General features: G+C 43.1%; 1 protein-coding gene and 1 long non-coding RNA gene across 39 annotated transcripts in view; both read right to left on the bottom strand.

Moving 5' to 3' along the window:
• Positions 1 to 22,310, bottom strand: part of LOC148684471 (uncharacterized) — a 662,448-nt gene that overhangs the window by 18,822 nt on the left and 621,316 nt on the right. The gene's annotated exons all lie outside the window — the stretch shown is intronic.
• TCF4 (transcription factor 4) overlaps positions 1 to 22,310 on the bottom strand; it is a 365,743-nt gene that overhangs the window by 2,921 nt on the left and 340,512 nt on the right. For 14 of the 38 annotated variants that reach the window (XM_035100880.3, XM_088652894.1, XM_035100876.3 and 11 more), the window contains 5 exons: positions 13,052 to 13,187; positions 9,036 to 9,198; positions 5,701 to 5,930; positions 4,462 to 4,611; positions 2,452 to 3,003 (listed from right to left, as the gene is read on the bottom strand). In XM_035100880.3, the coding sequence (XP_034956771.1) occupies positions 4,475 to 4,611; positions 5,701 to 5,930; positions 9,036 to 9,198; positions 13,052 to 13,187 (666 nt within the window). In that variant the 3' untranslated portion in view covers positions 2,452 to 3,003; positions 4,462 to 4,474. Of the gene's footprint in view, positions 1 to 2,451; positions 3,006 to 4,461; positions 4,612 to 5,700; positions 5,931 to 9,035; positions 9,199 to 13,051; positions 13,188 to 22,310 lie in introns of those variants that run through there. The other 24 variants (XM_088652895.1, XM_088652886.1, XM_088652889.1 and 21 more) reach the window with 4 other exon arrangements.

The following is a 22,310-nucleotide window of genomic DNA, read 5'->3' as shown; positions in this document are numbered from 1 at the left end:
TGATTTTAAAAAAATAAAATAATAACATCCTCCTATCACTCGGGTTGTGATTTTGACAGAATAAAGTGATCTTGAGTCTGCCTGTTTAACGTGTGACATAACTGCTAGGTGATATTATTATTATTAATAATAATAATTATCATGGTAATTTACTGGTATTCTGTTTGGAAGGCTTAATTAAATGGAGAAAAGGTTTTTATATTCATTCTCCCATCCTGCCCCTCGATAGCCCCATTTCAGACTGTAGTTATCTTTTAATTTAGTTGGGCAACACTCAGTGGTCTTATAGATGCTATTGAAGTAAGTAAATGGAAAAACTGTCAATGGAGATGGTTTATAACAACCCCCCCCCTCAAACTGTTCATTTTCATATTTGAAAAAAAAAACTTTTAATGCCAAGCAATTTTAATATCCTTTAAAATAATACTTCAGTCTGTCCAGAATACTAGTACTTAAAAGAATTAGGATTACCCATTCACCTGCATAAATGCTATTAAAAGTATGGCATTTGTACTGAAATGTTCTGATCTAAACTAATATGGTCTTTGCTCTGTTAAGATTGTTTCAATCCACCTCCACATTTGAGAAACTTACTGACAAATAAAAGCATTTAAAGTTTTACTGCTACTGAACATATTTACAATTTTCAACACACACGCACACACACACAGCTAATCAAAATGTTTATGGATATGTAGAAGGTGGTTCACATGGTAAACTATCATATTTGTTCTTTATGTTTTTCAGAAACATAAAATTCAGATTCTCGTATCTCACTACTCCATGAGATTTTGTTTCAAACACAGTTTTTTTAAAAAAACACAAAAACTGATACAATGTATTAAAACACATAATAACAAGAGTCTACATGTAAAAATATAACTTTTACATACACAATTTCAAAATAATGATACGTTTGCCATTTTGTTGCATAAAATTTACAAATGTATTCCCCCCCCCATTACTATGTAACTGGCAAAACAGGAGAACAGATGGAACGTCTAGACCGTTTTCAATGGACTTATGGCGTTTACTCAGTGCTGATAGGTGGAAAATCTACTTGAACGGGGAGATTTCATTTAAAAAATACATGCCAAGTTTGTGTGGCTATTAAAAAAACCCAGAAGCTGGTACAGGAGACAAAAGGATGCTGACGAAGACAATTTGGGAGCACTGTTTGTTAATTGTTCTATACCGTATACCAAAGTCAATCTTTAGAAGAATCGCTATGGATACTAGTTTCTGCTGTGCCCAAAGCTAGTTGTTGGATCAGTTGCTGTGCCATAGGTTTGATCTATGCTGCAATTATATATATATATATATTTATATGTTAAGTAAAAACTTGGTTCATACTGGCCAGAGAAATACTGCTCTACTTCCCCCTCCTCAACAAAGTGCAACTTGATGCTTTAGAACGGGTAAGGCTTGTTCTAAATGCTGCATTACAAGTGGATATTGGCATTATTTTCATAAATGAAGGAGGAGGCAGCAAATGGTCTACCTTTCATTAATCCCCTTCTTTTCCTTTTAAAAAAAAGGGTGTGTGTTTTCCCCCCTAAAAAAACACACCAAAAATCTTTCATACAACTAGCAAGCCCCCACCCTTTGTAATCCCCTCCCCTCCCCCCAAAAATCTGACCATATATTCTGAAATGCCTCGCTGCAAAATTGTATTCAGGCTACACACATTAGGTTAACACTTCTACTGGTTCGTTGAAATCACAGCCACCTTTGATTTATGTTATGTTTTCGATGATATAAACTTTGGAAGGCACAGTGGTAACATTGTAGCATTCTAACCTTGTACCTCTGAAAATTCCAGAAATAGTGTCTAATGAGAGAGAGAGAGAGAGAGAGAGAGAGAGAGAGAGAGAGAGAGAGAGAGAGAGAGAGAGAGAGAGAGAGAGAGAGAGCGCAACATCTACAATTCGGACAAAAAACGAAAACGAAATCAGCCCACAACTGTTTGGACCAAGGGTCCGCAAATGCTGCCTTGAAGTTCAGCCGCACATGATGCGACTTGCCAAGTCCTGTATTCTCCCCAAAAAGACTGAAAGAACAACTCTCTACTTATTTTATGAACGATAGGTAACATCAGGGCCAGCGTTTCGTCCTGAACTGCCCCCTCCAGCAACAGAGTTGGCGCTACAGGCTACAACAAAACAGGGGGGGGGACCCAAACGGGGGAGTGGGAGAGAAATAAGACCAAATAAAATCAAAAATCATTATTTACAGTAAAATCTTTTTTTAAAAAAGTTAATCAGTACTTTTTTTTTTTACAGGAGCAAAAAAGTTTGAAACAAATGAACAAAAGCTTACCATATTCACTAATTTTAATATATATTTATATATATATATATTTATGTGTGTGTGTGTGTGTGTGTGTGTGTGTGTCATAGGTCTATAAGATCCATCTGTTCCTCCTACCCTAAGGAATGGCTAATGTCATCACTTCAGTTTTCATTAGGTTGTTTGCTGGTTTTGTAAGTATGTGGGTAGCAAAAGCTTCCCTTTTTAATATCCAGTAAGTATAAACACTAGAGCTGACTAGTACACCAATGAAAACGTTCATTTTTTTTCTTCAGAAGTACACTTTTCATTATTGCAAGTTTACAATTTTTAAATTAAATATTTTTTTTCAGACTTACAAATTAATTATATATTTTTTTCCAAAAGAAGTTTAGGCACAAATGCATTGTCCCACAGTGTGGAGAAGATTGCCAATTCAGTCTCTTGGCTGTGCATTTACAGCTCCTAACATACTGCTTGAAACATTCTGAATGATATGTTGAAAAAAAGACGTCCCTCAAGTTGCACTTTTCTTTTTGTGTTTGTTTCGAAATCGGGAATGCTGAAATCTCTTGCGTCTGCGATTCGTAACTACTCAGACTTGTCTTATTATATTACAAAAAAGGGGGGTTAAGTGTTTATGTGGGTTTAAGATAATACAGCTGTTAAGGAAGTGGTCTCTGGTTTACGTAAAGAAAATGTGGCAACTTGGACCTGCAAAAGAAGTGAAAAATATTTAGGTCAATTCTTGCTCTTATTCTTAATTTTCCATACAATATACATTATTTTATTTTTTTTACTGCATTTTAACATGCTTTACAAGCCATTTCTCAATAATCCTTACCATGTTATTGGGATGTAGTTTTTTTTATTATTATTACCACTTTAGAGATATGGAAAAATGGTGCACTCGAATGATGGTGGCCTGGCTCTCTGAGATCCAAGAAAAATCTGCCCCCATCCCAGTAACTCCGATGCAAGAAAAGGGGGCCAGCTGCGGAGGGCGAGCAGCACAGCTCAGAGAGCACCTCCTTTCCTGGTGGCTCTGCTTTCACCCTTTAGCTTGGCACCTGCCTGTACATCCAGCATGAAGGCTGGGGCTGACTGGCTGATGACCTGGGTGGAATTTTCTTTACCTTGCTATCTTTAGCTGCTCATGTGACTGCTTTTCTACCTAACCCACATTCACCTGATGCCGAGGCTGCTGCCTATAGGGCGGTTGTCAGCACAGGACAAGTCGACAGGTGCAGTGTTGGTTTAAGGGGTGTTAAACAAACATTAACCACCTGGTGCCACCTTTTAAGAAGAAGGGAGACTTCCTCAGGTCTGCCCTCTTCAGGGATGCAAGGCTAGAGGGGATCGGGGGCAAGAACAGGGCCTCCAGTTTGGGCTTGCCTGGCTCACCCACATAAAAGCTGCAGAAGGTGTGGGGGTTGCTGCCACCAGGCCACAGTAATGTGAGGCCCGTCCGTGGCAGGCCATGAGTAGATTAAAGACTAACCAACAGTCCTGAGCCTGGTGAGCTCACCTAGAAATGATGACACATAAGGAGGAAAGCCCCTTTAACTCTGTCAGATAAGGTATCAGCACCGAAGGAAGTCATTTATGCTATTCTATTTGCCCGTTGCATATTGCTAGAAGCTGCCACCCGTCAAAATCCCCAAATGTGCGTATTGCGTTTTTATTCTAGGGGTGTTCCCAAGAACAATGTACAATGGCGCAGCTCAGGTGGCATTAAATACCTACCGAGTTGCAGAGAGGGAGAGAGATTTAGTGTGTGTGAAGAACTAACAAACAGGAATATCTATCTATCTATCTATCTATCTATCTATCTATCTATCTATCTATCTATCTATCTATCTATCTATCTATCTCAGGGCCAGCAGCAGGAACTGAGTCAATGTTTGGGAACATGCTTGGCTGTGTTTCTAACATCCGATGGAAGCCGTCCAAAACCGGCACCTGCCTAATCTCAACCATGTCATTCTACAGGGCAGGTGCAACTACTGATAAGGCCCTTCTTTACACTACAGGCAGATGTACGCGGCGGGATGGCTGGCAGGGGCTCCCCAGCAGATCGCAGTCACCTGTCTGCCTGTCTGGAAGAAGGTAAGCCTTTCAGCTATCCTGGTACTGAGCTAGTTGAGGGTAGGCTGCAATAAACCAACTTGCCTTTTTTTGTTTTTTACATCTGTCCCATATGATTAGATGTGTCTCCCATCCCAGGGTGGGGTCCTGCCAAAGAGAGAGGAGGGGGTTCTGAAGATACTTTCTCTTCTTCCCTTCTTTTCAGACATGCTGCTTTAGGATTCAGATTTCTTTCTGCAGAACCAAAGCAAACGGGCATTAAGCATGTTAGCATTTGAACATGGTACCAGCTTACTTCACAATCCCACAGCAATGCCTTCCCCACCTCTTCATTCTCAGTGTCTCATGAATCTCCATTAGAATAACAAAGGGCAAGCATTTCTATAGTTCTGAATTTTGAATCTGTGGTTATTTTATATTTAAAGCCTGCCTTTTCCTGCTCTGTCCAAAATGCTTGATAACCTGAGCATGTAAGCATTTAGGACACAGAATTACCTGCACGTTCAGTACGAGATCCCTGAGGACACAGGTGTGGCAACTCCAGCCCCACAGGTCAAGTGCACCCCAAGAAGGGGCCCCAATTTAGCCTGTGAAGCCATTCTTCACAATCCACACCTGCTTGCCCCACATCTGACATAAAGTGTGATGTCAGGTATGGGGAAAGTAACCATGTGTCTACAAAGGAAAAATCAGGAGCTTAAAGTGAGGTCTGGATTGTTCCTATGATGGAGCAAGGAGCGCTCAAATTGCCCATCAGCTGATAGTAATATGCCTTGTTCCAAAAGCTCCCAGTACATTTTCAAGCACAATTCAAAGTGTTGGTGCTGACCTTTAAAGTCCTAAACGGCCTTGGCCCAGTATACCTGAAGAAGCATCTCCACCCCCATCATTGTGCCCAGACACTGAGGTCCAGCTCCGAGGGCCTTCTGGTGGTTCCCTCGCAGCGAGAAGTGAGGTTACAGGGAACCAGGCAGAGGGCCTTCTTGGTGGTGGTGCCCACCCTGAGGAATGCACTCCCCATTAGTTGTCAAGGAAATAAGCAAGTATCTGACTTTTAGAAGTTTTTAATGTTTGATGTTTTGCTGTGTTTTAAATATTCTGTTGGGAGCCACCCAGAGTGGCTGGGGCAACCCAGTCAGATGGGCAGCATATAAATAAGAAAAAATACTATTATTATTATTTTTATTATTATTATTATAGCATGAAGTGGATTGCATTGAAACTGCTGCTAAAACAGGGGGATAAAGCTGCTTTTTAGCAGTGGTTTCAATTAAAACTTCTGTCAATGAAAACAGGGACATGTTGGACAGGCATCTAACTGACCTCTGACTTGCTGCTCTAAGCTGAGGATCACAGCTACAGCTTGATGCAGGATCAGAAGTTTGGTCTGGGGCTTGTCGCTCTTCAGGTGAAGCTGCACCATCCGGCCCAGCTCCTTGAAAGCCTCGTTGATGTCTCGGACGCGGAGGCGCTCACGGGCGTTGTTGGCCATTCTCCTTTCTTTCTCACGCTCCGCCTTTTGCTCCGGTGTAAGATCTTCATCATCGTTATTGCTGGGAGGCAAACAGAACACAGTACTTCCTAATGGTGTAGAAAATGCAGGTGTTCTACAAGAGTTCACACTATGCTCATGTCACAGAATGATCTTTGCTGGAAGGGGATACAGGAACGCAGCAGTTTTGGAGTACATTGTTTAGCCTGTAAAATTGCAACTTCACCTGTGATGGTAATAAAGTAGGCTAAAAGCGACACGGCAGGTTAATGCTTTAATAGTACACTGCTTTGGTTTTTAGACTCTGCACAGCATAGAGATTTTGGAAACATTAAGAGGATTAAAAATACTTTTAAATAAAGCTAAATAAATATATCACACTTGTTGTTTAAACTCCAAAGTCCACTCATACAAATGCTTCTTTTTAAGATGTGGGAATCAAGTTTCTTGGACTGCATGCAAATTCGCTGAGAGTTTCTCTTGCACAAGCCAAAAGCCCCACTGCAATGAAATTAATTTCTGTGGGTTGCACCCAAAGCAGCGCCGAATGAATTTTCCACCAGTGCAAGGATTTGTGCTTGTGCAAAATTCCCCAAACCTGTTCTAGGGATTCCCCCACAGCAGGGGATGGGAGTCCATTGTGGAAGCAGAAATCCTTCCACTGACAAAACACAGTAGCTGAATATTGGCCAAAGTGGCTTGTCCAGGATAAATTCCCACGCTCAGTGAGGGCAAAAATGTAAGAAACATAGCCTGCATTGTGACATCAGCTACATTCAAGAAAGCAATATGTAGATTATGCCGTGTTAAACCAAAATTAAGACAACCCTTTGTCTTTTGTTATAGTTTATGCTTTTGGCTGGGCTTTCTGTGCTCAACACATTTTGATCCTTTAAGGCTTATTTTCTGTGTAGGTTTATTATGGGTTATTTCTGAAAAGTTGATCTAGTCTGCAGCTGACCTGTGTTGCCTACAATGAAAAAAGTCAGGAACCTGTCTTGCCACCCCTCAAAGAAACGCTTTTGTGATTTAAATAAGGTGCCACTCTGAGGAAGACAGATGCCGAGTTAACTCTGTACTTGGCTAGGACGGCTGCATTATGGAGTTTCATTCTATAATCTATACTGAGGAATATAAATTGCAGCAGCAGCAGTTGTTGTCTAGATGGTGGTGGTGATAACTGAACGGTTCTCCCCTTCTTCCTCTGCCACATTTCTCATTCTGGTGGCAACCAGAAATGGCACTCACAGGGGAGACTGTTTCATATATGGGGGTGAATTTCCTGCTCTGCACAATATATGCCGCATGAGCAATATTGCTTTATTAAGAGAGTGCAGCTGTATATTTCTCCATGAGGATTATTAAAATAGTTTTAAGAGTGGTCTATGAGGGTGAAAAAAAGAGGTGCTTTTCAAAAGCCCTGGAAGGGGGGCATTTTCTTCTGTGATGCTGTTTATAATCCTCACCCCTGGAGCAATTGACCTGTGTTGTTTAGCCACATAAGCATTGAACCACACCCACCCCATGATGGGTAGAGTGAGTGAGGGGCCTTGGCAGGTTGGTGTGTGGCAAGGGCCCAATGTTGCCTATTGACCTGGACTCTGCAGCCATCATCTAAGACCCTCCTTCGTGTCTCCTCCAGAGGGTGGCAACATGAGAATGGGCCCTTTCTGCAGCATCTGTGGAATTCCCTCCCCAGGGAGGTTCGTCTGGCGCCTTCATTATACATCTTTAGGTGACAGGAAAAAACGTTCCTTTTCAGCCAGGCCTTGAGCTGGTTGATATTCTATGGCCTTTTAAATGTGTTTGTTGGAGAGGGGTTTTAACTACTGGTATTTTATTTTGTGCTTCTTATCCTGTGTTTTTATCTTGTGAACTGCCCTGAGATCTTTGGATGAAGGGAGTGTGTAAATTTAATAAATCAAAAAAGTTGCTTCTGTAGGAGATTAGCTAGTTCTCCTGGTTATAGATGTTATCCACAACCCCAAGCAGTTAGCCTGTCAATGCTATTTCACTAGCAAGCAAGTTACATCACACCTGTATCATTGGCTATGACTGGCCAGGCAATTCTTCCAGTCCTTGGCCCACTGAAGGAATGGAAGGGGCAGAGAATTCATGGGAAATGCTGAAGCAGCATAGAGTCTGCTGGCTAAATGTGGGGATGCATGTAATCCACATGCTCTTTGCTTCCAGCCTTTATTTTTTTATGAAATACAATATCATACTTCCTCTCCAGTGACAATGACTGAAGACTTCTCTACCTTGATCTCGTTCTTTCTCACCTGCCAGCAGTCCAGATTTCCTATCAGCTGTAACTCTCCTTTACACTGAGCGTAAGTTTTTGTTTTGTTCTTAAAATCATAAGTTTCTACATTCTATTTATTTTTGACTCCGAACTCCATATTCTCCCACAAATTTGCAAGGGCAAAAGACAAGGGCCGACCAGCTTGCTCACCTGCCTCTCGATTATGTCAGTGACAAAGTCTTGATGATAAAATTGGAGGACAGGTTTTCACTAACGCTCTGCAACGATTTCTTGTGTGGAACATGAAGAACAGATTGAGCGCCGGTGGCGAGCCACGCAAAATCATGCAAGTTAGGGGCCACTGATGCTTTGTGAGAGAGAAATGCTGGTCTGTGTAAGGACCAGGCCATTCTCGGGATCAAGATGTGATGAAACCACTCAGCGCCTTGCAAAAAGCTCAACAAAGGGTCTCAGATGGTACAAACAGGCTTGGCTTTGTTTATCCCTATGAAGCTACTACATAGATATATATCCGTTCATAGTTATGCACATAAAAAGGCAGAAGAAAAACAAGTATTCCGCTGGGTATAAAATGTTATGCAAATGGCATCTGTTTTAAGACATACCCGTTTTCAAGCAAGTTATCTCTGAATTTGATTACTTACAACACACACACATCTCTATCGCTCTCTAAATGTAAATTTTGTTTCTTTTGTCCAATTCCATGGCCTAGACGAAACTTCCGGCCCTTCCAGTGTACACGCATCCGAACAGATACTCCAAGTACTACCGAAAAGGGCCATCGGCTTCCTGTTACCTTTTGCCTGACAGGAAGAAACTCCAGAGTTTCTCCTTGTCCTGTTCACTTCATCAAAATCCAATAAAGGAATTAAATGAAGCGACACTATTATATACTGTTACCTAGATCTTGACCTAGTAATTGATTTGATATCCTTCTTGTCGTCGTCTAACTTCTTGTCCTCAGAAGATTTTCCGTCCTGAAGGTTTTCGTCTCCCTCGTCATCAGATTTGATTTCGGAGCTCCCTGAAGATACGCTTTGTCCTTGAAGGCCAGTTGGCATGCCTAGGTGGGACAAACAAGAAGATACATTCCCTGGTAATATAACTTAAGCAAAGGTATTAAGGAATTTGTATGCATGTTCCTCAGAATTGCAGCTATTGCTGTACTGTCTTTCCTTAACTGCAGAGTTTCTTTTCACAAAAGGGGATTTTAAGGAAATAGTGGTTAAAACTGGTTCCCCAGCTCTGATTTTGTGGCTCTGGTCTATTTTGATCTCCTTTGGAAGCGTTAACAATTTCAATGTCTACAGATTGCCAGATTTAACTGCTTTAGAAACCATAATTGTGATCAAGCACACACATATCTACAATCAAGGGCAAGCAAAGATTCTAGGCTACGAGACAAGAAGATATTTCAACAGCATTTTCTGAAGGAGAATAAATTTAGGACTATCTAATTTCTCTGAAGAGGTATTCTTAATTTATCTGGCTGTAAGCAGTCCTTCTCTACTGTAAGTTTGTGGGGGGGGAGGGAGGCTGGGGGTTGGAGAAAGGCCAGCTATTGACAAGACCACATAACACTGGGAACAGATTAACAGAGGGGGGGGGAATTGTTGATAAGAAAGACTATTCCTTAATACACAAGGCACTCACTAAGCAAGTCACCAAGTCCAATCCCCTGCAATACAGGAAACTTTTCCCGAATGTGGAGATCAAACCCACAACCCTGAGATTAAGAGTTTCATTGAATATCTTCTGGATTGATGGTATCCCACTCCAAGAAAGAAACAGACTGTTTTGGTCCCAATCTCCTATTCATGTACCATAAATTCTGCCAGTGCCATCTTATTTGGGTCTGTATAAGCCATGTTGCTGTCCTTCACCATTTCATTGGCTATGGACCCCAAATGGATGTCTAACTAATCTTTTAATTTTTTGCGGAGCCCCTTAAAACTGACCGCTCCTCATGTTTTATAATCCAGACTTGCCGATTCATCTCTGTACTGCTCCTGATTCCCCCCTCAAATTTAGGTGCCACCTAGCTTGAGTAATGCCCTCCATGTGCTGATTTTTCTCCTCAGTCTTCCAAATTCAGTTCCCCATTCATGTTCCCATCCTGTTTTCTTTAATGCGTGTACAGTGGTGCCTCGCTAGACGAAATTAATTCGTTCCACGGGTCTTTTCTTATAGCGAAAAATTCGTCTAGCGAATCCCATAGGGATGCATTGAATTTGCTTTGAATTTTTTTTTGCCCATAGGAACGCATTAATTGGATTTCAATGCATTCCTATGGGAAACCGCAACTCGCTAGACGAATTTTTCGTAAAATGCATTCGTCTAGCGAGGCACCCTCCGCTCGAAAAATCCTTTCATTAAGCGGAAATTTCGTTAAGCAGGGCATTCGTTAAGCGAGGCACCACTGTATTCAGATATATTAGAATATTTTTTGCAATCCCCATTGGGGAAATTTTCCAGTCCCTTGGTTGATGATCTGGCTTCCCCTTTCTATTTTAAAGAGGTACATCCAACAATGAGCAATGCTTGCACCCCTGAGTATCTACCAGGGCTATGAATAATGCTCAGTTTAAGATAGCGGAGCCTGATGTTCAAGTGATTTTAATCAATAATTTGTTAGGGGGTGGGGGACCTCAGGGTCTCACATTTCCTTGAAAAAAAACACACACACCCTAGGTTTGCCTCTGTAAATAAAGTACCTCTTTCTCCATCTTCTCCCCCACCCAGGTGTATGGTGTGGTAGAATGAGGCCTTGTGGTTAGCTGTGGTGGGATGCAGCTCTCCCTTGCAGTCCCCATCACTGGGTGAATTGGCCCAGCAAAAGGGATAACAAGAGTGGACCAGAAAGGAGACTGTTTCTATTTGGCCTGCTTCGGGTGAATAGGAGCCCAAACATGGGACGTAATCGCTTTCATCTTACCAGCGATGAAGCTGAGCACGACATAAGGGCTTTGCCTGCCATCAACCACTGGCCCTGCTGACCCTTACGTCTGCTACAAACCTACAGGTGAAACTCGGAAAATTAGAATGTCGTCGAAAAGTGCATTTATTTCAGTAATGCAACTTAAAAGGTGAAGCCCATATATGAGATAGATGCATGACATGCAAAGCAAGGTATGTCAAGCCTTTATTTGTTGTAATTGTAATTACTTGTCATTATGAGGGTCAATTATAAATGGAATGTAATTAATGAAATGTAATAGCGATGTTTATTTTTGTATTATTGTAACTATTTGTTTTATTACTGTGGAATTTCCAAAAGAAAGCATTTGTAAAAATTAAAAGAACAATAAAAGAATAATAAGTTGCATTATTGAAATAAATGCACTTTTCGACGATATTTGAATTTTCCGAGTTTCACCTGTATACTGAGCTAACTTACGGTCTCATCCAAATATAATATCTGATGAGTCCGAGGATAAACATGTGCTGTTATAATGTTCAGGTATAATAGATTCTCCTTAAAACACTATATGAATTTATACTATATTCTGACCCCTGGGCTTTAAATCAGTTATATGAACATTCGCTGTTTTGCATAAACAGGAAGGAGGAGGCTCCACTGGAGACTGGATACATATTACAGTCCACCCGCCCCCGAGACATGACAATATTATGGAAACATTGTTACTCATGATGTATACACTCATTTTTATTTTTATTTTATCAATCCCAAATTCATTGCAAGTTTGCGCTTCAGAAACATGCAAGGCCAACCAAACTGAGGCGTAAGAAATCTATGTGTAAATAACGAGCAGTAATGGTTCATTGTGTTCCCTCTAATAGTTGTTGTTGTTGGCAGCTGTCTTGTCTCAAGAGACAATGGAGCGTGCCTCCGGGGGTGAAGTCAACCCGCTGTGTTAGCAGCACCGAAGTGACATCTTGGGGAGCAAGCCTGGGCAGTGTGTATGGAAGTTGTGGGCTGCCCAGAGGACAAGACCCCGCTCTTGGCCTCGCTGATGTGGTCAGAAGGAACAGAGCAGCATTTACTAGGAATCTGCCTTATACTGAGGTCCTTCTAGCTCACAGTGTTTCAGACAAAGGCCTTTTCCAGCCCTATCCAGAGATGGACCTGGTACTTTTCTCATGCAAAGCTATGTGCTCAACAATGGAGCTACAGTTTTTCTCGTTGATTGTCTGGATACAGCCTTGGCTCCAGTTAACTTGCATAATGCTGCTGCATAGGTATTTATCAATGACACGGGATCCCACCCCCCCACTCCCAAAGCACAGTAAACACCTGGACCATGAAGACAATTTACTTGAAAGCTTGCAGATGTGGTAATACTTTAGGGCTCTCTGTATCACAGAACTACCAATTCTCCCCAGTAAACAGGCCTCCTCATTAGAGCGTTCATGTAACTACATATCCTGTCTGCAAACAAACCCAAACTGTTTGTTTATTATATTTGCCTCATGCAGAAGCCCCTAGGTCAGGGATAGCCAATGTGGTGTTGCCTTCCAGGTGCTGCGGACTACAATTCCCATGATGCGGGGAATTCTCGTCCACAACATTTGAAGGCTAGCACGCTGCCTGCCTTTATTCTACGCAAAGCACAGAAAACCAACTTCAGCCGTGGCACAATTACACCGAAACCAACAAACCAACCAACAAGCAACTCCTATCCATGCAATAATCTAGTTAGCTGTTGCATCTAGCTAGTATTATGTTGCTATCGTTGGACTTGTATGTTTGAACTAATAATGAAATCCAACAAACTGTTGCATCAACTTTAAAGGACCATTGTTCGTCCAGTGGCAATGGCAGTGCAACATCAAGGTCTACAGATGCTGCGGAAAACCACATTGCAGGACTGCACACAGGTCTGCTAACACAATGGCGCAGGTTTCAGTTATGGGACAAAAATGCATCACTCAGAGTCCGGGTGCTCCTTACTCACCTCTGTATGGATCCTGAGGCTGGTTTAAGTCGGGAGACGTAGCAGACTGTACTGGCAGCTGTGGGACTGGGACCTGATTTGGCACGAGTGGATGGCTGCCACGGAGGCCAACAGCATCCTCACGATGAGCCCCAACCTGTAACAGAAGAGCAGCGGGGAGGCATTAATAGGGACCTCTTTGGGTGAAACGAAGGAGAGAAGCAACAACTCATAGAGACCGTATGGAGAGAGGCTGGAAAGAGACGTGGGCATTTAAGAATAATGCCAAGGTTCCCCATAGCGTTTCACTAGAGGGCGCCTGGGTACTGCTATAGGTACATACTCTGTATGTATATGCAAAAACACTTAACGCTCAGTAAGATGCTGTGCAGCACATTTAGTGACAAATACGGCAGAGGAGCTCAGGCAGGTAAAACGTCAAATTGCCTCTCCCAGGGTGCTGCAGCGGAGAGCACTGATTCGTACCCATCTGTCTTCTATCATGTCCGCCAACAGATCTGACAATTATCTTAATGCCCATATGCTTAATTGTGGGCTTCTCAATTCCCTCATTGCTATCAGAAATCCTGCAGGAATTTCAATTTGGCATCAGACTTTCATTTTAGGGGGATAAGATTCTCGGTCCTGCCATTCCCCACCCCTCCCTTTCCTCCCCCCTCCCCACTTTCATAATGCCAGCTAAGCCTCTGACAGTGGGAGCCACTGAAGTTATCTGACATTTTCCCCACCCCCACCAGTTTGGAGAAAACATATATATCTATATATATATATATATAAAACACCTGGCTTTCCAAAAACTAGAAGCCCAGGCCCCACTCTAAATTAATCTTCACTGTTATGTCATTAACCACAGAATTTTAGCTCCAAAAGGGGCAGTTTTCTTTGCCAACGCAATGACTCTGGATAATATAGCAATAAAGGTTTTATTAACCACACCAGTAATGCCATCATTGCAGGCATGATGGTGTCAGCATAATGGCGCTATTGGCATTAATGGATGGAGCTAGATTAATGGAGAGAAAATTTTCGCACGCCACACTGTTGTTCAGTGTGCCTGTAGGTTAAATCTGTTTCGGGTTTAAGTAAAGAAAAAGATACACAAGGACACAACACATCCTTGCTATTATAAGTGTGCAAGGAAACATACAAAATGGTTGCCTAATCAGATTGACTAGAAGTCTTATTTATGTACCACTTCTGCTGCTGCTCTTACTGTCTACAACAATGTACCTGAAACTATTAAGGTCCTGTACAAATGTAAGAGAACAAGACAAGGGCCTGCCTTCAGGCATTCAGCCGGTATAGACCTATTACGGAGGAAAGGGAATGAAGGGAAAACGGAAAAAACAGGGCCTGCTAGAAAAGCTAGGGTGAAGAGATGCCTGCTAAGGAGTTGCTTGATGTCAGGTGGAGGGACATTCCAGGGGGAAGAGGGAGCAAGGGGAAAGGAACATAGGTGGAAAAAACATTAAGAAGAGCCTGCTGGATCAGGCCAATTGCCCATCTAGTCCAGCATTCTGCTCACACTGTGGCGACAACCAGACTCACATGCAAAGCCCGCAAGCAGGACCTAAGCCAGGCTTCCTCAAACTCGGTCCTCCAGATGTTTTGAGACTGCAATTCCCATCATCCCTGACCACTGGTCCTGCTAGCTAGGGATCATGGGAGTTGTAGGCCAAAGACATCTGGAGGACCGAGTTAGAGGAAGCCTGACCTAAGCACAAGAGCGCTCTCCCCTACAGTGGTTTCCAGCAACTAGTATTCAGAAAGCATTACTGCCTCCGACCGTGGAGGCAGAGCAGAGAAAGCAAAGCCGGTAACCTTAAGTATATCTATAAGGGATTGGGGGAAAGGTCTGGGAATAGCACGTAGAGAAAGAAGACAAAGGGGGTTTAAAAAATCCCTCTGAGGGTAGCAGGAATGCAACTGCTGCTCTTCCACCTGATACATTTGAAATCTGCAGTTCCTTGGGGACATGGCGGCCACTGGATGCACCATGGTGGGAGAGCCACGGGCCAGAGGAACAGGGCCACAGAATCCTTTGAAGGAATGCCCATTGCACCGTGAAGATGAGATAATGAAGATTACATATTGCTGTGCAGCTGTTCTTCCTCCATGCAATTACCACTGTGTGACGGGGAGAGCAGGGGTGAGTCCACTGTCCCCTCCCCTTCCATACATCCCCACTCCATCAGCCCCCCTCCTCGTGTTTGAGGCTCCACACCAAGTGGGGAGGTTAATTGGCTGTAGCAGGCTTTCTGTTGCAGATGTCCAGCCCCCAACATGTGGGGCACCGGAGAGATGGTGAAGGGGACATGTGGGAGTGGATAAGGTCATAGGGTTCACCCCTCAAGTGATAAGCATGTAAGGTTGGAGAACGACTGAACAGGTCACCTTGCAAGATCAGGAATCTCAAAAGGTGGTAACCGCACAAAAAGAAGCTATGACATGTTGAGATTAAGTGAGAAGGAGATAGTCTCAAATTTATTATGATACCTTTGAAGTCCAAAGCATACTTAGAATGGTTTACACCTTGAAATGCAATTGCTTTTATTCCAGACATTCCTTTTCAGTCAGGCATGGTTTCATCTTACTGTATCGGAACCCTGGGGGCCCACACAATATGGTATTTCGATTCTCTAATGGTATCATTCACTGATCAGAATTTGCAGAGATTAAGAAAACCAAGGAATGTTTCTAATCACGCCTACGAGACAATATAGCCTAATTGTTACCAGGAAAGCAAGAATGAAAGATAAGATTAAAAAGAATTCTGCCAAGGCCAAGAAGAAGAAAAGGCAAAATCATGGCATACTAGACATAACGCTGCTAATCCACAGTGACTATAAATGACAATTCTCCGTTGATTGCATTTTAAAATTATTATTAATTTCAAGGTAATGGCCCTCTTATCTGGGAGGAGGACTTCCACAAACAGGAGTTAGATGCAATAATCCACAACTGGATCCAAGAGTCAAGTCCTAAAAAGAAACTCTAGAATGTTGAAAGACAAGTATAAAAAAAGCAAGAAGGCACTGTAGAGCCTAGAATGGAGTCCAAAGTTGAGATTCTACAATTGTTACAAGATGGCAATGAAAAAGCAGAAGTTGCTGGGCCAAATCCTGCCCTTAGAGAGTGTTGCCTGTCCCCTTAGTTGCCAACCTAGAGGAAATGTCGCTGACACAACAAAACTTGCTAGCACACCTATTTAGGGAATGGGGGCTGAAGGAATAACAATTCTCTTAATTCCTTAGACTGGCCCTTCAGAAAAATCAATTGCTGACTAGGGTTTTAAAGAGGCTTTGAAATAAATGGCAAAGTGAAGGATTTTTAACAAATCTCAAAGATTTAACAGAGTCCTATTGCCTTGGGATTGGTATGAGAAATAACAACTGTAGCCGACTACTGTTTTTTCCCCGTGGACAAATGTAGTTCAGGCACTGAAAGCAATTATCTGTTTTCATTCTTGGGTGGAGTTAATGTAAGAGTTATAATGATTTCATCTGGATCTATCATGTAATGAGAGAGAGGGAGAGGGAGAGGGAGAGAAATAGAGAGAGAGAGAGAGAGAGAGAGAGAGAGAGAGAGAGAGAGAGAGAGAGAGAGAGAGAGAGAGAGAGAAGGCGCACATATTACCATAACAATGGAGCAGATCTTTCCTGGCCAGTGTAAAGAGGTTAATATATTTTGAAAGATCTCCACCATATTAAACCCCCCTACTAACCCATGTACAAAATTTGGGCATAAACAACTGAGAATGTCAGTTGTTCTGGACGCTGAACTCTACAAGTCTATGATGCTATGATTTCCAGCTGTCATATACAAGAACAATTTACACTGGATTGCCACCAAAGAAAAGTTCAGGTGCATGTTCTCGTGTGTGTGTGTGTGTGTGTGTGTGTGTGTGTGTACACACACAAACAAATGGACTGTAGCTTCTGAGTAAATGAGAAAGGGAGACCTCTTGCACTTTAAGAGCAACCAAATTGAGTGTGGCAAGAAGCAGCATGGAGAGCTGGCAAGTTTGTATGAAGAAACAGCTGTACAACATTAGGCTAAAATGAATAAGCACATTTTAAGAGATGCAGTATTGGGACAAATCCATGCTCCACTGATGTCCAAGACCATGGATGAATATTGAGCACAGGTAAGCATTTGCTCCGGCCAGAATTTGGTATGTCTGAATTCTACTGAATCCTAAGACTATAGAACCCTTAGCCAAGTAATGTTCAAAAGGACAAAGGTGTGTGTGTGTGTGTGTGTGTGTGTGTGTGATATGAGAGAGAGAGAGAGAGAGAGAGCAGGGGCAGGGGCTTCTGAATATTCAGGTAGAACAAGCTGTCTGTTGGTTACTGTCTATTGCAGCTGGAATGCAGTGCCACCCCAAACAATGCTCTGAACAGGAGCAAAAATCAAATTTCTGTGTGGCACAGGATAGAAAAGAATCTAGAGAGAGACTGAAAAACAAATTTTTAAAAAATCAAACATTCCTCATCCTCAGCGCACACACACGCAACCTCAATCATTTGTCCTGTACTTATTGTGAACAAATGAGGTAGAAAGGGAAGTATTATTCAGTACAACAATGGAGAAAGATAGGACACTCACTGAGACATTTTCAAGTGGCATTTCCCTCCCCTGAACCACGTGGTGAGAATATGTAGCCAAGAAGCCACAGAATGAGAGAGGAAGACCTTATTCAGCTACTGGTTCAAAGCACAAATGTGAATATTCTGCGAAGCACTGATTGCTCCGTTTCTATGCAATTTGAGTGCGGTCCAGAAGGTCGGCCTGGGCATTGTCAAGCTGCTTGTAGCAGACCTTGAGGGCTTCCAGACGTTAAGAGCCCAATTTATTCCTGGTGAAATTCCAGTGATGGCAACAGAATTATGGCAAGGCCAGCTGGTGTAAAAGGATTCATTCAATCCCACTCTGGTTTCGTAACCCTTCTTCGTCTATGTGAAAATATAGCAAGCTGCTTCATGCAACGTCAGACCAGTGGTCCATCCAGACTAGAATTAGCTCCTCAGACTGGCAGCAGCTTTCCAGGCTCTCAGGCAAAGGTCCTCCCATGCCCTCCTACCCAAGAACATTTTGGTGCTGATGATGCTGGGACTTCCTGCATGTCAAGTGTCTGCTCTATGACTGAGCACTTCTCTGATTATTATTCTATGGTTCTTCCTCATCTACCTCATTCTCAGGTAAACATGTCCTTGCAGGGATCAGAAGTATCCTAAGACATCCTTCTGACTTATTTGCAATCTCCAAGCTAGAATCAAAACTATGGAATCAGTTCCCTTCTGAATTAATGCAAGGGCCAACAGTAATGTTGTCTAAGTGCTTGCTAAAAACATCATTGATTTTCTCAACAGAACCAGTTGGCTGCGTTTCTTAATTTTAAGTGCACATTCATAGAATGACACTGAAGTCTTCCCAGTAAGGTTCATAAAACCACTGTTTTGTACAGGAAGGGGAAAAAGTATTTGATCCCCTGCTAAATCTGCCCATTTGCCCACTGATGAAGAAATGTCCAATCCATAATTTTAATAGTAGGTTTATTGTAACTGTGAGAGACAGAATAACAACAGGAAAACCCCCAGAAACCCAGAAGACAAAAGAGATTGATGTACATTATAATGAGTGAAATAAGTATTTGATCCCTTTGCAAAAGTACTTGGTGGCAAAACCCTTTTTGGCAATTACAGAGGTCAGATGTTTCTTGTAGGTGGCCACCAGGTTTGCACACATCTCAGGAGGCATTTTGCCCCACTCCTCTTTGCAGATCCTCTCCAAGTCAGTAAGATTTCGAGGCTGATGTGTAGCTACTCGAACCTTCAGCTCCCTCCACAGATTTTTGATGGGATTAAGGTCTGGAGACTGGCTAGGCCACTCCAGGACCTTAACGTGCTTCTTCTTGAGCCCTCCTTTGTTGCCTTGGCCGTGTGTTTTGGGTCATTGTCATGCTGGAATACCCATCCTTGACCCATTTTCAATGCCCTGGCTGAGGGAAGGAGGTGCTCACCCAAGATTTGATGATACATGTTCCTGTCCATCGTCCCTTCGATTTGCTGAGGGTGTCCTGTCCCCTTAGCAGAAAAACACCCCCCAAAAGTATAATATGTCCCCCTCCATGTTTGACAGTGGGGATGATGTTCTTGGGGTCGTAGGCAGCATTTCTCCTCCTCCAAACATGGCGAGTTGAGTTGCTGCCAAAGAGCTCGATTTTGGTCTCATCTGACCACAACACTTTTACCCAGTTCTCCTCTGGGTCATTCAGATGTGCATTCGCGAACTGCAGACGGGCCTGTACATGTGCTGTCCTGAGCAAGGCAACCTTGCGGACTCTGCAGTATTTCAGTCCTCCACGGCGTAGTGTGTTACCAACTGTTTTCATGGTGACTATGGTCCCAACTGTCCTGAGATCATTGACAAATTCCCCCTGTGTAGTTCTGGGCTGCTTCATCACTGCTCTCATTATCACTGCAACGCTACGAGATGAGATCTTGCATGGAGCCCCATACCAAGGGAAGTTGACAGTTATTTTGTGTTTCTTCCATTTGTGAATTATTGCACCAACTGTTGTCACCTTCTCACCAAGCTGCTTGACAATAGTCATGTGGCCCAGTCCAGCCCTTGTGCAGGTCCACAATCTTGTCCTTGACATCCTTGGACAGCTCTTTGGTTTTGGTCATTGTGGCTACTTTGGATTCTGCTGGATTGATTGCTTCTGTCGACAGCTGTCTTTTGTACAGGTACTGTAACAAACTGGGATTACAGGTAAGACCTCTCCCTTACAGCAGGTGCTTCTAATCTCAGCTTGTTACATACAGTGAAAATACCAGGTAGCCTGACATCTGGCTGGTTGATAGGGGATCAAATACTTATTTCACTCATTATAATGCACATCAACCTCTGACTTTTGTCTTCTGGGTTTCTGGGGTTTTTCCGGTTGTTATTCTGTCTCTCACAGCTACAATAAACCTACCATTAAAATTATGAACTGGTCATTTCTTCGTCAGAGGGCAAATGGGCAAATTTAGCAGGGGATCAACTACTTCCCCCCCGCACTGTATATTCTTTTGTGTTCACTGGCCTGATCTTTGGAGCAAAACGGTGCATTATAAATAGGTTCAGTTTCAGTAACCTACCAATGAACCAAATGAGCCATTCTGTTCTTGTTGTTTTCTCATTTTCAGGTTTTTGATGATATTGTACACATATGGAGAGTTCTAGTGATGAAGCGGCAGCACACTTTGATGCTCTCTAATGGCTCCTTATTTCTGGCCTCCATCTAGGTTGCCGTGCCCTGAACAGGAAACAATACCTCTCCCTTTAAAGACGGAATGGGGAACCTGTTGACCTCCATATGTTGCTGGCCTGCAGCTCACATAATCATCCCTGACCATAGGATTGGCCATTCTGACTGAGTCTGATGGGATCTGGAGCACAGCAACATCTGGAGAACCACTGATTCCCCATCCCTGAAAGCTCTGGGTGAGGCTGCAGCCACTGTGCTTCCTACCCAGATTCTCCACCAGTTCTATTGCCTAGCCTGCAACTGCTATGGACAGCAGGCTAGAGGGCGAGGTGACGAGTGAAAGGACAGGTGCAGGATTGGAGTGTGAGGTAAAACAACTGGAGCTTTGCCCAGAGGCTTGGTATATTTAATGGAACTACCCCAGGCAAGAATCTGACAGCCCTGCAGCCTCAACCTTCCCTCTTTTCTTCCACTACCTCGAAAGCATTTCCTTGTTTTATGGTAACCTGAATGCTAGATCCAGAGCAAAATAAACTAAAATCGACAAGGTGTATATAATTTAATCTGATGGCAGAATCGCTGTGAAATCAAGAGATACACATGCATGCTTAACTTCTATTGCCATCATTGGGATCTGAGCAGCAATATTTCAATTTAGGCAGGAAAACTTTCTCTAGATTGTGGTTTCTTGGCACACCCACTGGCTACCTCCCTGAATGTGGATTTTCTACTTGCCTAGAGTACACATGGCTCTGTACACGGCTACATCTGTACAAGCAGGCACAAAAACCTCATTCACATTAAACTGTTAAGTATACATATTTGATAGATGAGATCATCCCCTCCCACCCACCCCCACCCAGTAAACACGGAAAGAAAAGTTGATGTATTCTCACTGTAATCAGACACCCATCGACACAGAAAACTGTTTTGGTGTTTTTGAATCGTAATCTCCCCGTGAAATATCAATTATACCTGACAGGCTCAGAGTGTTAAATTCCAGTTTCAATTACCCTGCCAGTATCTGTCATATCAAAGGAAGGCAAAATGTATTTGCTCTAACGTGGGGGGAAAACACACCATTTAGCCCTAAAAGCGCATCTTTAAAAGTGGTAAGAAACACTCATCCAAATGTTAACTTTTATTGCACACAGATGGGCACTCTGAAGTTTGTGAATTGTGGGCAGCAGATAAAAGCTGCAAAAAATTAAAACAATGGAGGAAGGTTTCTTATGAAGTTATGAGAAGTATACCCCTGCTGTTGCTTACAGTTAACTCTTTTCATACTGAGGGGCAGAACTTCAAAAGTTTTCTTACTTTTGAGGTATAATTACTTTAAAGAAAATTGAAACCAGTTCTCAAAAGAAAGCAAATGGGAGAAATTGGTGTATCTTCACAGCTTTGGAATTCTCAACGACAAACATCGGGGGGGGGGGGGGGGAGGGTGTGTGTGCACACTGCATCTCCCCCCCCCCGGTGTCTTAACACTGCAGTCCTAACCAGAAGCAAGTGCTATTGAACTGAATGGGGTTTACTCCCAGGTAAGGATGAGCATATCTGTAAATTTCAGTTTGTGGCTGTTGTCTTCAACAACTACAATGTCCTCATGAAAATTCATGAATTTCTCCTAATACAATGCAAAGCAATTTCCCCTTAAAAAGTAGTATTTTGTAGGTTATTTTCACCTGCATGTACACAGGCCTGTCCTAGCCATAGAGGCTAGTGGTGCGGAGAACCACGGCGCCGGAGGGCGCTGGAAGGGCGCCAAGTGAGCGCAGGGTTCTGGCGATCTGGCCAGGACTGCGCTCCTTCTCCGAGGACTCCGCGCTGCGCCTCCTTCTCGTTTCCCCAGCGCTGGGTTCTGCTCAGTCGAGCTTCGCCACCAGCGCGCGCACAGCGCCCAAGCAGCTCTTGCTGGTCCCGCGGTGCGCGCGCTGGCGGCGAAGCTTGACTGAGCAGAACCCAGGGCTGGGGAAATGAGAAGGAGGCGCAGCGCGGAGT

Source organism: Zootoca vivipara, chromosome 10 (genome assembly GCF_965207765.1).
Source record: "Zootoca vivipara chromosome 10, rZooViv2.hap1.1, whole genome shotgun sequence".
Lineage (NCBI taxonomy): Eukaryota > Metazoa > Chordata > Lepidosauria > Squamata > Lacertidae > Zootoca > Zootoca vivipara.
This window is presented reverse-complemented; position numbering and strand designations above follow the sequence as displayed.